Source organism: Mastigoproctus giganteus, chromosome 13 (assembly GCF_048544385.1).
Source record: "Mastigoproctus giganteus isolate SK-2022 chromosome 13, ASM4854438v1, whole genome shotgun sequence".
In the NCBI taxonomy this organism is placed as follows: Eukaryota; Metazoa; Arthropoda; class Arachnida; order Uropygi; family Thelyphonidae; genus Mastigoproctus; species Mastigoproctus giganteus.
Window position 1 is genome coordinate 8,980,540 of NC_143587.1, and position 16,454 is coordinate 8,996,993.

The 16,454-nt window shown below is 37.5% G+C and overlaps 1 protein-coding gene across 3 annotated transcripts in view; it reads left to right on the plus strand.

The window, feature by feature from the left end:
• trio (trio Rho guanine nucleotide exchange factor) overlaps window positions 1–16,454 on the plus strand; it is a 996,553-nt gene that overhangs the window by 185,180 nt on the left and 794,919 nt on the right. For all 3 annotated transcript variants that reach the window (XM_090387950.1, XM_090387951.1, XM_090387952.1), the window contains exons 7-8: window positions 4,898–5,097; window positions 12,813–13,053. In XM_090387950.1, coding sequence (XP_090244076.1) covers window positions 4,898–5,097; window positions 12,813–13,053 — 441 coding nt within the window. The remainder of the gene's footprint in view (window positions 1–4,897; window positions 5,098–12,812; window positions 13,054–16,454) is intronic.

The window sequence follows — 16,454 nt, forward strand, 5'->3', positions numbered from 1 at the left end:
ATGCCTTCATGTTCCACACTCTTAACTGTCAGTTTGACTGATGAAGGTTACCATAATAACCGAAAGCTTTTATACTGTATGTATTTAATATATGTTTTACAATTAGTATTAAACCTGTCATTATTTATTCTTTCTTCTGTTTCGCTCTGTGTCACACAATAATCCACAATAATAAAAATTTCAGCTGATTTTCTACTATTCCATCAGTTTACTTCTAAACATTTTTTCTTGCAAAGTTTTTAATTTGTAATGTTTTCACTGATCTTTGTACATTAAAATGTGATCTTCTGCTGTAATTCTACAATTTTCTTAAAAGATCTTGATATACAACAGATTTCAAAAATCTTCCCAGAGGAAGAAATCAAGTGGCATGAGATATAGTGATAATGTAGGGTTCGACTGGCTGCCTGTCTATATCATATCCCTGCCCGTACTCATGGATCACATCTGATGCGTGTGGTTTTAGTCCACATTGGTTGTTCATTAGCCCAATGTTCAATGGTTTTGTCAAGTTTCTGTTGACATAACCATTGAACAACATTCATCCTGTACAAACCATCCCCCATCCACAGCATTTTCTCCTGCAGACCATCTCATCACCATAAAAAGTTTGAACAAGGCAAATCTTATACAGATATAATTTGTTACTTTGTAGAATGTGGAGGACACTGTGTGGTGGGTTTTACATTGTTGTAACAAATGTCCTTATGGAAGCTTGTCATATCATTTGTAGAGTCCTTATTCTTTGGATTCTACAGTTTTTTCTTAGCACAGCTATTACATTTTCTTCATTAGCAGTAATTTTTGGTCTCTTTCTACTATGATGATGTTAAACACTTCCACTTCTCTTTAAGTGGTCAACTAATCTCATATAATTCACCTAATTCTCTGTTGCAGAGAATTTTAATTCTCTGCAACAGATTTATTTAGATGCTTTAACCTCTCAGAACATAAATATTATGGCAATTCTTTTCTACAGTGTTAGTTTCCCTTCCATCCTGTTGAAATTAAGCCCACAAAAAGGAATACAGTAGTTGGAAAGGCTTCATTATTTTGCCCTATGGTGTGCAACTTTTGAGGCACCCTGTGTTTGTTCACACACACATATATATATATATATATATATATATCTATAAACAAACACAGGGTGCCTCATTATATGTATATGTAATGGTAAAAGCATGAAAACTGATAAATCCTAGGATTTATTAATTTGCCTAATTAAAAACTCAAAATTCAGACTTTTGCTAAGGCAAATTTATAAAAGTACAAAATATCAACTAACATTTCACTTTATTTCTCACTATTATCACTCTGATATGCTAAATCTTATTTTATCTAAATCTTAGTTTGTGTTAGTCAAAGCCCATTTAGTAATTGCATTTGTGAATTCTATTATGACTGAAGTACTGTATGTTAGGCACTCCAAATATAGTGAATATGTTATCCACAGACCTTGCAGGGATAGGAGATATATCTCCCCTCTGCCCTTGTTTTAAAAGTGATGGAGTGATTGGAATAGGAATTATCATTATTTCACCTTTTGAACTGTCTGATTATTTCTTTGCTGATTTTTAAACAAGGGCCTAGAGAGGCATATTCATATTCAGAATATAGTGAAAATGTTACTGGATAACTTTCTGGATAGCTGATATTTTCCCCTAAGCCCTTGTTTAAAAATCGGGAAAGCGAATGAAGCAGCGAATTATTATTGCTTCCCTTTTTTGCACTATCTTATCTTTTTTTCTGATTTTTAATTACAGGCATATAGTGGATGTTACCCAGACAACAGTGTGGAGATAGCAGATATATCCTTTCTTGTTTAAAAATCAGAAAAGAGATGATTGAACGGTGCAAAAAGGGAAGCAATGACAATTTTCTGCTTTATTAACTTTTCCAATTTTTAAACAAGGATGTTGGGGGGGGGGATATATATTGGCTATCCTGTTAAATTGCCTGGGTAACTTATTCATTATATTCCAAATAAAGGGCAAGGTTTTCAGTCATATCTGTTTATGGTTTATGTTTCCATGATTCATATGTTTCTCTTTGTTTTCACTAGAAATTATGAAGAAAACTTTCCTAAAAATAAAATAACTTTACTAATTTGACTTTTTCAAAATTTTATAAATTGCCTTCATCTTTTTGGCAAAAAAACTTGCAAATGTAAGGATTTAACATATCAGAGTGTTAAATGTTGGAATTAAAGTGAAAAGCATTTGTATTTTCAGCTTTTGCATTGAAAACCGATAAATCCTATGATTTATCAAAACACTCTGGTAAAATACCAAATTTCAGGCTTTCACCAGTGCAAATTGGTAAATCCCAGATTTTGCACTTTTACATTAACATACACACACACACATACAGCCACTCCCCAATTAACATAAGGGTGTATTCTGCAGAACTCTACATAAGTCAGAATTTCCCCCATGCTTGTGCAGCACTCACAACTGTGCTCGCTGAATTGATTGAATCAAAAAAGAAATGTTCAATGAACATGTGAATAGATTTATTTATTGTATTTATTAAATTTTTTTTCTCATGCGCAGTAAAAATTACAAAAGCGTGCAATTTAAAGCATTTCAACATTAGAAAATTACAAAAAAAAAGAGAGGAGACAGGCATAATCAGTAAGTTTTGCCTCTCGAGCATCATTGCCAGAATTGATGTCTTCAGCTGATAAGTATACCACTACGGAGGTTGAGGGCTATGGAGAGCTAGAAGGATATCTTGTGATGAAGTATCTCGGCTCCTCATTTGGTTCATCTTGAGCTTCGTCCGCATTTTCTTTTTTTTACTATTGCTGCCTGCAAGTCAATAAGTTGTTCGTTAGATAATTCCTTCTCTTTTCCTCTATTAACTCCTCCATGTCTTTGACAACAACCTCCAACTGAAGTAGCTCTGCAAACTTTACATCTTATCTGTAACCTCTTCATATGATTTGTCTTTTTCAAACTCTTCGAAGCCTTTTACATGCTGTGGGCATATTTCCATGCGCCATTTAAACAACTTTTAGTAATTTCTGCCCAGGCCTTATTAATGTTTAAGATGGCATGGTAAATACTGTAAGATTTCCAAAAATCTCTTAACGTAAAATTTTTCTCACTGTCTACTGTAGACAATATCTAAGCAAATGTTGTGCTTAAATAGTATGCTTTTAAATTTGAAATAACACCCTGATTCATAGGTTGGATGAGTGAAGTCATGTTTGGCAGTAGAAATATGACTCTCGCGTTTGAATTGAAATCATCTTGATGTGTAGGATGTCCAGGAGCATTATCTAATAGAAGCAAAATCTTGAAAGGAACATTGGTTGTTGTCTTTACAATATTTTTCAACCTTGGGAATGAAGCCATTTAAACCAATCCTCAAAGAGAGATATTGTTATCCATACTCTCTGGTTTGATCGGAAATGCACGGGTAGGGTGGCTTTATTGATGCCCTTAAATGCACGAGGATTTCTAGAATGGTACACAAGCAGTGGTATTAATCAGTAACCTCCCATTGCATTAGCCCCATGCAAGAGTGTGGCCTTATCTTTTGAAGCCTTGAAATCTGGCATTATCTTTTCCTCTTTGGCAATGTATGTTTGATCCGGCATTTTTTTTTTCAATACAGAGCAGTCTCATCAATGTTAAAAATTTGCTGCGTTGAATAGCCACCTTAATCAATAATTTTTTCCAACACATCATAAAATTTCTCTGCAGCTGCAGAATCGGCACTGGCGACTTCACCGCATAATTTAATGTTTTGGAAACCAGCACGATGCTTGAACCTATTAAACCACCTGTTGCTTGCCACGAACTTGGCTTGGGGTTCGCCATACTTATCCTTAATATCTTCATAAATACTTCTTGCTTTTGCTTGAATGGCCACTGGACTTGGGGGCACTTGCTTCTGAATCTGATTTTCCATCCATATTATTAATAGCTGTTCCATCTTCGATATAGCACATGAACACTTTTGTGATCACTGTTGATCTTAAGTGCGTTGATCCTTTGACATGTTCTTTTATATGCACACTGTCCTTTAAAATAGTATTCACTGTTGAAGCAGAGAGACCTAATTCCCTTGCAATACCTGATAAACTTTGTTCTGCTTTGTACTTCTTAATCATTTTCAGCCTCATTTCTAAATCAGTTTTGTTTCGTTTCCAGCCACTGCCAGCACCTGCACTTTCCATTGGTCCCTTCATCACTGTAATCCGTATATAGGGATGAAGAGAAGTTTCTGAAAATTTGTTTTTTATTTAATTGAAGATTTCAGTGAAGGGGAACACATTTCACTATAATACCGTAACGTAAAAACCCACAGAATTCCAGTTATTGGGATTATCGCAAATGAAATAATATCGAGTTTACTACCCATGTATAATATATTGTGCTAACAGTAAAGCCCAATAAACAGGAGAGTGCAAATTGTTTTTATTGTTTTTTGGTCATGCATTAGAAACGTGCATTAGAAAAATATCACAAAGGCGTTCAAAATTGATTTTTATAACGTTAACGGCTTATATATGATAATGATGAAAGTGTAGTGCAATTTCCATTATAAATATGACCTTTTAGAGAGATAAATAGCTTAGTAATATAGCGAAATTTTCAACTTCCAAGGACTTGGAATGAATTACAAAAGAAAAAAAAACAATAGTATATTATTGGGTTCACATTACAATATTTTCGCAATGCCTCCATTTATCCCTGTAGATGCAAAATACGTTTCCATATTTTTTTCAGTTTGTATCGGCCGGCAAAAACTTACGTAAAGTCAAATTTGCGTGAGTTCAGTATTATGTAAGTCGGGGAGTTCCTGTATATATGTTTTGTTATTTTTTTTTTTGCCCGTTCACATCATTTGTTTCATTCTGTTTTAATTTTATTATATTATATGTTAGGCACTTGAAAATTTTTTATGGAAAGCTACTGACATGCTCGACAGGATGGAAAACATGAAAGAGGAACTTACAAGGAATGAATTTGCTGAAGATGTTTCTGGGGCCAAAGTAATGATTGATGAACATGTTAATGTGAAAAAAAAAGTGATGCAAGCACCAGTAGAAGATACAGATTTGGAAGGACAACAAGTGTTACATAGGTAAGAAATGTTAAGTAAACATTTTCATGAATTTGAGGATTTTTTTCTATTAAATTTTATTTTCTTACACGTTTTTTTTTTATTTTTATTTTATTTATTTCATTCTGTGATAATTTTTACATATTTTTGAACATGTAAAATACAGTTACTACCACAGGAATTGTTGAGGACCATTTTATTTTGATTGTAATTACATAAATTCAGTCAGAGTATGGTTTTATTCTGGGTTTTCTCAGCCTACAAATGTGCCTGTACACACACACACACACACACACACACACACACACACACACTGTAGCAAAAAGATGTCAAGGTAGTAGTATTCGCCACATAGTGCAAGGAAACCACAGCCTTTTGCTGCACTGGCAAAAAAAAAAAACCAAACAATTAAAAAAAAATAGAAATTATATGCTTATTTTATTCCTTTAAAAGACGATATCTGCTCTACTCATCATCTACTTTTGCCCTTGGCAGACATACACTGATCATATTCCACCTATACTTTTTGCACAATATATTTCCTATTTCCCCGACAATGGAGTTACTGACAATAACTCTGTGGTACCAGTGCATTCTGCCTTGGAGATTACCACTGTGTTGCCTGATGCACAAATGAGGACTCTGGCATTGAGAGCTTGATGGGCCACTGTTTTAGTTCCTTTGAGAGAATTCACCCTGTTCTTCAAGCTCTGATAAACTCCCATCAGAAAGCTGACTTTGCACCTAATTTCTTCATCCTCTTTACACTGATTGGATTGTTCTGGTGCACTCTACACTGAACACACACACACACACACACACACACACACACACACACACACACACACACACACACACACACACACACACACACACACACACACACAAAGACATCCCATCTTAACTTTATCATGTCTCGTTACACATATGTCCGGAAACATTGTACAAGTACAGTCAGTCCTCGAATAGCACGATAGTTGTGTTCCTAGAAACCTTCGTGCAATGCAAAATTATGCAATATGAACAACAGGCCCTATGGGAAAAATAGGGTTAGGTGCCGACCACCCAAGACTGAACACACATTTGTAACCAAAACATTACCAAACACAATAAATAATCGTAATAAAATAGTTACGTATTTTATTACAACTATTACGTAATAAAATATTGCTACTGCTTTTTACTTCTGTCATAAGCAAACTTGTTTTTTGTTTGATTTTCTATCCAAACAGATGATAGCAGTTCCATCTCTTCCAATTATTGTGCCTTAATTTAATGGATTTTAATTACACTTTGAGTTGTTCCTGCTATGAAAGTTGTTTTTATTTTCTCTGCATTCTTTGTAATTCTCGGCATTGCCTCATTTAGGCCTGTAGCACGTGCAATATCACATGGTCTTTCATTTCGCTCAAAGCGTTTCACAATTTCATATTTTTTCTCTATTGACAGAGGTGGACTGGCCATAAGCCTTACCGGGGAAACCCCGATGGGCCGGAGGCCGGTGTGATTTTGGCCATAAACCATAGTATGAGGCCACTATAAATTTTCCCGGGTAAGAATTTTTGACCCAGTCCACCTCTGTTTATCGATATTGCTTTTCTTTTTCTCTCTGAATCTGTAGTGTATTCATCAGGATGCTTCCTTTTCACACCTTTTAAGTATTTTACTCATTTTTAGGGAATAAAGCAAAATTACAAAACGAGGAGGTACGCTTGATACACATAAACAAAGCTTCTCGCGTGTAGCAACTGAATAAACAACACCGTAAAGGCAGAGATACACTATTAACACCTCACATTTTACTAAAGCACATTTCTTGGGGTTACTACCATAAAACAGTAAAAACAATTTCCAGTTGCGTTTATGCTAGTGGAATCTGTTATAAACTGGTAGTAAACTCGATCTAATTGCATTTGCGATAATACCAATAGCTTGAATTATATGGGTTTTTACGTTATTATGGTGAAATGTGTTTCCCCTTCACTGATATAAAAAACATAAATACATTTTCAGAATCTTCTCTTCATTCCTATCGTGTTGCTTTCGGTTGGTGTGATTCCGCGTTCGACTGCCATTTCTTGTAAACACAAAGGCAAATCATGCATAAGCGAATTCGGTTCGTGTTATATAAGATATCGTTCCCCTATTTATAAATCGTGTATGATCGAATTCGTGTAATGTAAACACGTGTTATACGAGGACTGACTGTACCATATTTTGTTAGGCCATGATGATTCATAGAACTGCTTTGTCAGTTCTTCCCTGAGACTTAGCACTCCTTCCCACTACTTTGAGCCTGTTGCTTTGCTGTTCTTATCTGAGGCATGATTTTTTTTAAATTCAATTTAACTTGAGAATAATACACTAAACTGATAGATACCTAAATGCAATAATACATATTACTCTATCAAGTTTAAGTTATACGTAAACCTGATACCACAACACTATGCCATTATGTTTGTAGGGTTTTAAATTAGTTATAACCTTACTATGAATAAAATTTCTTACCTAAAACAAAAAAACAAACACCAACTTATGAGCTATTTATTTACCACATTTAAAACTCTACAATTCCACTACTAGTTATGTGATAGTATATTCACGCCAAATCATTGATTGACTTCGCATTAGCAAAGCCAGATTATGTAAGAAAGCAAGCTTTTATAGCATCACCTCAAAAAAAAAGAAAAAACCGTTCTAATTTTACCCATCCACTCGCACCAAATGTTTGTCAAGTTCTGCCTTGAATCTGTTTAAGCTATCAGCTTCTACAACGACAGATGGAAGTTTGTTCCAGCCACCTGCTGGCTAAAGGCAAACTTCCGCACATATATCCTACAACCGTCTTTCCTCAATTTGAATTTATGCTCTCTCTCTCAGGCGATTATTCTGAGCAAGAGGAAGAATCCCATCCACACTGAGCATGCTCAAACCATTCAAGGCTTTATATACCTCAATCAGATCACCTTGCAGGTGCCTAGTCTACAGACACTGTAATTTGCAAAACTTAAGCCTTTCTTCGTAAGAGCAACCCTTTGTTTCATTCACTAATCTTGTTGCCCTTCTCTGTACTCGTTCCAACAGCTCTACATCCTTCTTAAAATGAGGCCTCCAGACCTGTATATAGTACTCAAGGTGTGGCCTGACCATTGCCTTATACAAGGGGATAATCACCTTATCCCTGCTAGAAAAATTCCTGTATATCATTGACAAGACACCATGCGCTACTCTTCCAGACCATCTGCACTGCTCAGAAAACTTCATATCTGCCTGCACAGTTACCCCCAGGTCTTTTCACTCTCTACCACTGTCAGTGTAGTACCACAGAGTTGATATGTTACTCTGGGGTTACTGCTTCCCATATGCAGTACTTTACATTTGTCAATGTTAAACTTCAGTTGCCACCTCTCAGCCCATCTGCTCAACTTTTCTAGATCCTGTTGCAACATCGTACTGTCAACAACCCCGTCCACCTTCGTATCGTCTGCAAACTTGGACATTAAGCCTGATATAGCATCATCAATATCATTAATGAATACAGAAAACAACAATGGACCCAACACTGAACCCTGGGTGATTCCACTAATAACAGTCCATGAAGAGCAGTGTCCATTGATTACTACTCTGTTTTCTCCCACTGAACCATCCCTTTATTCATAGCAGCATTTTGCCTCCAATTGTGCAGCAGTCATCTATGTGAATAGTATCAAAAGCCTTTCTAAGATTCAAATATACGATATCAAAATTATTCTTTGCATCCAGTTCCTTTGTGACTACACTGTAGAAAAATTCCTAAGTGTCAGAGGAAGGCTCAATGCCTACAGAACTATCACCTATATGAATCCTGTCCAAAATTCTTGAAATCCTACAATTTGTAGGGTTCCAAGGGAACAGATTGAAGCATGTAAGGCTTTAAATGGATTGAGTAAACTAAATGCTGATGGCATCCTTACTTTTTCTTGGACAGCACACATAAGGGGAAAATTTAAATGAAAAAGGATGGCTGCAGGATAGATGTGTAAAATGTTTTCAACCAGAGAGTAATTGATTGATAGAACAAATTATATCTGGTGTTGTGGTAGTGAGTAGTTTGAATGAATTAGATATATTATTAGAGGGATGGAGAGATGAGTTCGGTAGTTTTTATTTTATTAATTATTATTATTATTATTTTTTGGATAATGCCGTATTAGCTTGCTTTCTTGCATCATTTGCCAGTACTAATATAATACTAGCTGAATCTTTATTTAGTTACTTTAAGCATCTTATGCATCCTTGGTGTCATGATTCCCTTAGTAATGATGTCCAACGTAATATTATCTGATTTGATGTATTCAACACCTTTGACATTGTATCTGTTGAACGTTGCTGGCACGGTTTGAAAGTTGTCGTGTGGTCAGTTCAGCTCATCATTAAGAGTTGTCTTATTTCTGGAATATCATTGGTTTACATAAGGAATACCATTTCTGAATGGTTTGAAATTGGGAGAGACATATCTGAACGATCTTCTCTGAGAAAAGTGTCTTCTTCATCATCTCTTTGAATGACTTTCTCAATTAACATGATCGACTAAAGGTTGCTTTACTTACATATGTAGATGCCATAAAAATTTATAAACAAGTTGTTATTCTACAGTAGGAGCTAACAACCTATTTTGCCGTGTGAGCTACTTTAAAGATCCAATCCAGATCCCATCCAATTTTTTACAAGTATATTGCTATCTTAAATAAAATATGATGGTTAAAATATAAGAACTCTTAAGGTATGTGCAAGAGTTACTTTGACCAATATTATCAGATAAACGCGTGTCAGTATTACCCACATCCCCCCCTAGCTAGCAGTTTCCCTGAACCTTTAAGGTATCCTCAATAATACTGGCAAAAACTTTTGCACCACCTTTGTTTAAGTTTATCCCGTCTCTACAAAACAAATTCCTTCTACCTACAAGTGTGGGCCATGCTGATAGAAATTTCCCCCCTAAAGCCTTGCAGATTCCTTCAAGTCTTGAGTTAAAGGCTCATAACATATAATCCCTCCTATTGTGTCTGAGCAGAATTGCAGACACATAGACATTATGGCCTAGCTTGCAGCATTTCCTCAGCATGGTCCTGTATTTTTCCAACAAATCGTCAGATTGTGTACGTTTAATATCATTAGTCCCCACATGAATAATAATATTCTCTTTACCCCCTTTAAAATCATCTGACAATCTGTTGGTGACATCATCAATAGTTGCTCCCGGCAGACATACCCTGGTTCTACTCCACCTATCCTTATTACAAAAAATATTCCTCGTTTTGCTCACAATGGAGTCTCCTAATAAAACAAAGTCCTTTTTAACCAGAGTAGTTTGCACTTGGTTTTTCTGCTTTGAGGCTCAAATCGGGTGTGCATCACTTGGTAGATTGCTGGAGTCTTGAGTCCCTGACGAGCTCCCAGATGCATTATTCTCGAGGATAAGCACCCGTTTTTTCAGGGACTCAAATTGTTCCATCAGTGCACCAAATTGTAATTTAAGATTGGTGCACTCCTTACATCGATCACAAAGAAAAGAATCCCCAGGTGAGGTAGGATTAGTCACCAGGTCGACCTGGGTAGGAGCAGCAGTGCGTAGCACACACTTCTTGATTATACTGGGGTTCGAGCCTGTGATCACCAAATACGGAGGATGCGGAAAGGTCAGGGAATGACCACCGCATATCCCTGGAGCAAAATGGCCTTAGTTGCTAATGCTCCTAAAAACCAACCAAACAAACAAACAACCAGGTCGACCTTGGAAAACATTCCACAGGTTCCACAACGGATTAAATCATGACTCACCCCGTAAATCGTCATCGGCTATTTCTGTGTGAGTCACGATACCCTGTGACGTGTTTAAGGCAGATCTCGTAACTGCCATTATAAAATTAAATAAATATCAATGAAAGTTAACTTTAAAAAATTATATCTATAATATTATTAAAATCAAACTGTTACAGGAAACCTATAACAAAATAATCCAACAATATCTAAATAAATCAAATATTTAAAAGCACTATCCAAAAGTAAACCACTTAACTGAGGAGCCCTGATTAAGCGCGTCCTCTCACCTCGAATGCCAACACTGAACTGGGCAGAATTCCTCAGCATGGTGTTGTACTTGTTGAGTCAGTGAATTCAAGATGTTACTGAAAAAGAAATTTCTAAATATATGCCAAGTCTATTAATGTGGAAAATAATTCAGTGAGTAGTTGCCATATTCATTTGGGAGTGATTGGGAAATAGTAGTGTTTGTTAGAATCACTTCAGAACCTGCCTGAGTATCTGTTTTGGAGTCATCTGTATATATTTGGGAATAGTGAGAAAAGCTGATAAATATGCTGTATGCTGCATGAACCTGTTTAGTATTAATGTTTTCTAGGGTATTTTTTTGCCACTGCTGAAAATAGCTATCACAATTTGGTATAAAAGTTTGTCATGGAAGATTTGTAACAGTATTACTCTGTGATATGTTATCAAAACTTAAACCCAATTTTGGAAGTAGTTCTTGCTGTTGTGTGCCAACTTAATTATTTGTAGTAGATTTATTTTTATACATTTTTACCATTGTGGATTAAAAAGGTATTCCCAAATAAGATTATTTGGCAGGCTTTGGATTTTAAAGGCATAGTATGCTTCTACATGTAAACTTTGTGCAGGTGATATTCCATACGTACCTAGGGCAGTTCATAAACCACTATGATGTATAGCGTCAGGCCAATTTACAATGCTTGTCTACAAAAATTGTACACAAGGGCTTAATGGTCTGGACTTGATCAAGGGAGAGTATAAGTGAAGTAGTATACAGTGATTGGCACCTCGTGTTATTGCAGAGAATTTTGTTTTTTTTAAACAGGTAGTATGGAGATGTTTGTTATGCTACAATAAGTTGTTTTCCATCAAAAATGAGACCAAGGAAATAAATGCTATTAGACAAAGGTTTTTGGTGATTTGTCAAACTAAGGCAGTCTGTGTCTAACTAGATAATTTCTGGATCTCAGGGTGCATTATGGCCACATTGCCCTTGCGCTGTAAAGCCCCAAACAAACAAACAAACAAACAATCTGGATCTTGCTGGATAATGCACTTTTTACAAAGTGTATACCTCGATATACACTTTTGCTGTGATATTCTGTATCCATTGTTTTTAGCCTGGCTATTTTATTTATTGCACCCCGTAGCTGCATTTTAATGCATTTGTGAATGACATGACATGATAAGGTCATCTGCAAATCGATATGTTTTGGCTGTGTTCAGTATGTCCTTTGTAATGGAATTAATTCTGAGTATAAATAAAGTTAAGCTAAGAACTGAGCCTTGAGGGACTTATTCTTGAGCATATATTCGTGATAAGGCATTTTAACACCTGGAACTTGAGATAACTGAGAAAATTCTGAATTCAAATTAGTAGGTGCCGCCAATTTTTAGCTTTTTCTTCTTTACAACCTTTACAGTACTAACCCCTTTTAAAATCACCTGCTGTAATACCAATGCAAATGTATCTAGATTACAAAATTTGTAGAAGTTTGTATCTTTAACTTTTGCAAAATATTCTGAGCTGTGCGCACACACACACACACACACACACACACACACACACACACACACACACACACACACACACACACACACACACACACACATATGCGTGCGCATGCATATATATATATTAAAATATTATATAGTGTTATTACATTGATCATTCCTTTGAAATTTAGGTTAAGTTTCGCTGCAGGAGGTAGTAGTGCAGGGTCCTGTGATTCTGGATATTCCAGCAGGGATAGTGCTCCTGCTGGGATGGCTGGAAATGCAGACTTTCAAAGTGCAGTACCACAAGTAATGAGGATATTGGAAAATGTACATGTAGCCCGACAGCATCTCTTACAGCTTTGGCATGTTCGAAAAGTGAAGCTAGACCAGTGTCTTCAACTTCGTCTTTACGAACAAGACGCACAAAAGGTAATATTCGTAATGTGGTAAAAATTCAGTCTTATTTACTGTAGGCAATTTATATCTGTATTTGCATGAATGGTTCTAAGGAAAAGCAAATTTTTTTTTTTTTTTTAAATGAAAATCAGAAGGCAGAAGATACTTGTTGCAAATAACAAGTATCTTCTGCCTTTTGAATAAGTTAATTCTTGTTCCAAAGAACAGAAGTAGAAGGGATAAATGAAGAGGAAAAGTTAGTTCTCTGAACGTGACATTGGACTCTGAATGGATATTTTCTAGTTGAGGCATGTGTTTGGAAGGAAGCAGTGGAACTACTGATGTCAGTTTGGAACAGTGCCCATGGAAGTATTTGGAGAAAAGGCATGGAGCGGATATGTCTATGGGACAGAGAGTGAAGAGATTTTGAAGGAGTTGGGTCACTAAGTAACCTGACTGCCTTCTTTGGAATAAAGTCTAGGAGCTTGATAACCATTTTTCAGAGGGGGATACTCAAGACATGAATATAATTATCCATGGTAGAACAGATGCAACCAGTCCACATTCTTTCACTGTATAACTCCCAACTTACACTGTTCTTGGTAACTTTTTCTTTTCCTCTTTTATGTGTTCTTTTATCTGCTCATATTATTTCTCCCTGATTGGAGGTTCCACCTCGTGACGGGTATTGCTACCAAGTACACAGGGTGGTTGTTGTTATGTCTGGTGTTACTGTTGGTCGAGGAACTCTCTGACTATCCTACAGGTGTTCAGGATTGCGACTTTCTTGAGTTCCTTGTAGGTGTTTGCTGGGAGACCTATTGTTGCTAGGCTGTTATGTAGGGTCTTTGGCACCATACCTGTGGTGACACGATGATCAGGATGGTTGTTACTTGTTGCATATGCCACATCTCTTTGATATCCTGTCTTAGGTTTGTGTACTTCCTGATTTTTTCCCCATGGGTTTTCTGCAGGTTGCCAGTGTTGGGTACCGCTATATCAATCAGATAGGTAGTCTTTTCCATCTTGTCCACAAGGGTTATGTCCGGTCTGTTGTGCGGGATGGTGTTATTCGTTATTATGGCGTAATCCCAGTACAGCTTGTGGGTTCAGGTCTCTAGTACTACCTGTGGTTCGTGCTTGTAGTATAGTACACTTTCTGTGGTCAACTGGTATTTCCTTGCTAGCTTCTGATGTATTATCCTTGCTACCTGGTCGTGTCTATGTGTGTACTCAGTCTGGGTGATCACCTTGCACCCCGCGGTGATGTGTTAGATCATTTCTGAGGCCATGTGGCATCATCGACATGTATCATTGGACACTCTGGGCTCCTTGGCGATGTATTTTCTATAATTTCTGGTGTTGGTTACCTGGTCTTGAATGGCAAGCATGAATCCTTAAGTCTCGGGGAAGAGCGTCTCGCTCATGAGCCATGCATTGGAAGCAATTTTATCTATGTGATCTTGATGAAGATCATTGTAGTGTCTGCCATGGAGTGTCTTCTCTGCCCATCTTTCTAGCTTCGTTTGTACCTCTTGGTTGAGGGGAGATTCCTTGCTTAGGTTGAGTGGGGTATACCGCTTGTCGATCTTCCTTATAGCCTGGTGGAGTGCTGCTGTGTGCTTCTAGAAGTAATCCTTCAGGTTAACTATCGCTGTCTTCTGTTGCTTAATGGGGTCTATCAGTCCCCTTCCTCCTTCTTCCCGGGCAATTGTCAGTCTCTCCACGGCAGATCTTGGGTGGTGTTGGCGGCTCTTGGTCCTCATTGTCCTTGTCTTTCTCATTATATCCTCCAGCTCGGTGTTAGTCCAATCTATGACCCCGAAGGAGTATGTTAGTACTGGGACTGCATAGGTGTTTATGGCTTTAACTGTATTCCCTCCATTCAGCTTTGCTTTCAGCAGGTTTCTGAGCCTCTGATGGTATTTTTCAGTCAGGCAGGCCTTAATTTCCTTGTGCTGTAACTGCTGAGCCTGCATCATCCCCAAGTATTTGTAGGCCTCTCCCTCTGCCATGGCTTCGATCTCTTTACCAGTCTGCAGCTAGTAGTTTCGCTTGACTAATTTTCCCTGGTGCAATCTGTGGGTCTTGCATTTGTCTATACCAAATTCCATCCTAATATCATTGCTGAATTCTTCGGTGATCTGGAGTAGTTGCTGGAGGTGCTTCTTGGTTCCCGCTTAGAGTTTGATGTCATCCATGTACATTAGTTCTTCCTTCCTTCTTTGAGGTTATATCTGTACTTGCTACTGTTGAGCATGGTTGATAGTGGATTAAGTGCTAGACAGAACCACAATGAGCTCAGGGCATCTCCCTGAAAGATTCCTCTCCTGATGGGGATTGGCCTGGTTGTGATGTTTTTGACCTTAATGGTGGTACTCCATTTCGCCATCATTTCTCTTAGGAAGTTTGTCACTATCGGATTGACTTTGTAGATCTTCAGTGCCTCTATTAGCCAGCTGTGGGACATGGAGTCGAAGGCCTTGCGGTAATCGATATAGGTTGTGTACATGTTGCAACGCTTCTTGTAGGCTTGCTCCATAACAGCAGCATCTATGGTTAATTGCTCCTTGCATCCTTTCTGCTGTTCGCCCATTATATCTGGCTCTCCAAGTGGTCTGATATCTTTTTGGTTATGCAGCTGGTCAGGATCTTGTACATTGTTGGGAGGCAGGTGATTGGCCTATATTTCGCAGAGTTTCTTGTATCTTCGTCTTTAGGCTTCAGATATGTGATTCCTTGAGTGAGAAACTTCGGGATTGTCTCTGGGTGCCTTATCATTTGGGTGAACTGCTCTGCCAGGTGCTTGTGTGTGCAAGTGAGCTTCTTGTACCAGAAGTTGTGGACGTTATCTATTCCAGGAGTTCACGAGTTGTGAGAGTCTCCTTGATCATCTGTTTTACACCTTCCCGAATCTCCCACCCTCTCATTTCTTGTACGTCCTTGGTTTTCTTGCGTTCTAGTTCTATCCAGGTGGCTCGGCTGTTATGTTTTACTTCCCTGCTCCATATGTTTCCCCAGAAATTCTCAATCACCTTCTTCTCGGGTGGTCCATTCCCTTGTTTCTCGTTGTCTCCAAGATTTCTGTAGAAGTGTCTTTGGTCCTCATTGAAGATTCGATTGTTTATTTTCTTCTGGGCGCTCTCTTTGTATCGGCGTAGTCTCTTGCTGAGTGCAAGGAGGTTCTGGTTCAATGTGTCCAAGTACTCTCCTATTCTCTGATTTTTTGTCTCATATTTGCTGTGGATGCTGTCTCTCTTGAGGATGCTCTTCACTTTTCCAATTAATTTCTTATTTCTGTTGCCTCATTGGTACTGGGGAAATTGGCCTATCTTGACTCTTCTATCTTAATTCTTCTATCTTCTGCTGAAGTCTTCTTTCCCAAGCTGGTGGTTTCTTCTGTTTTCGGTTCTTCTGCTGCTGGTCTCTCGCTT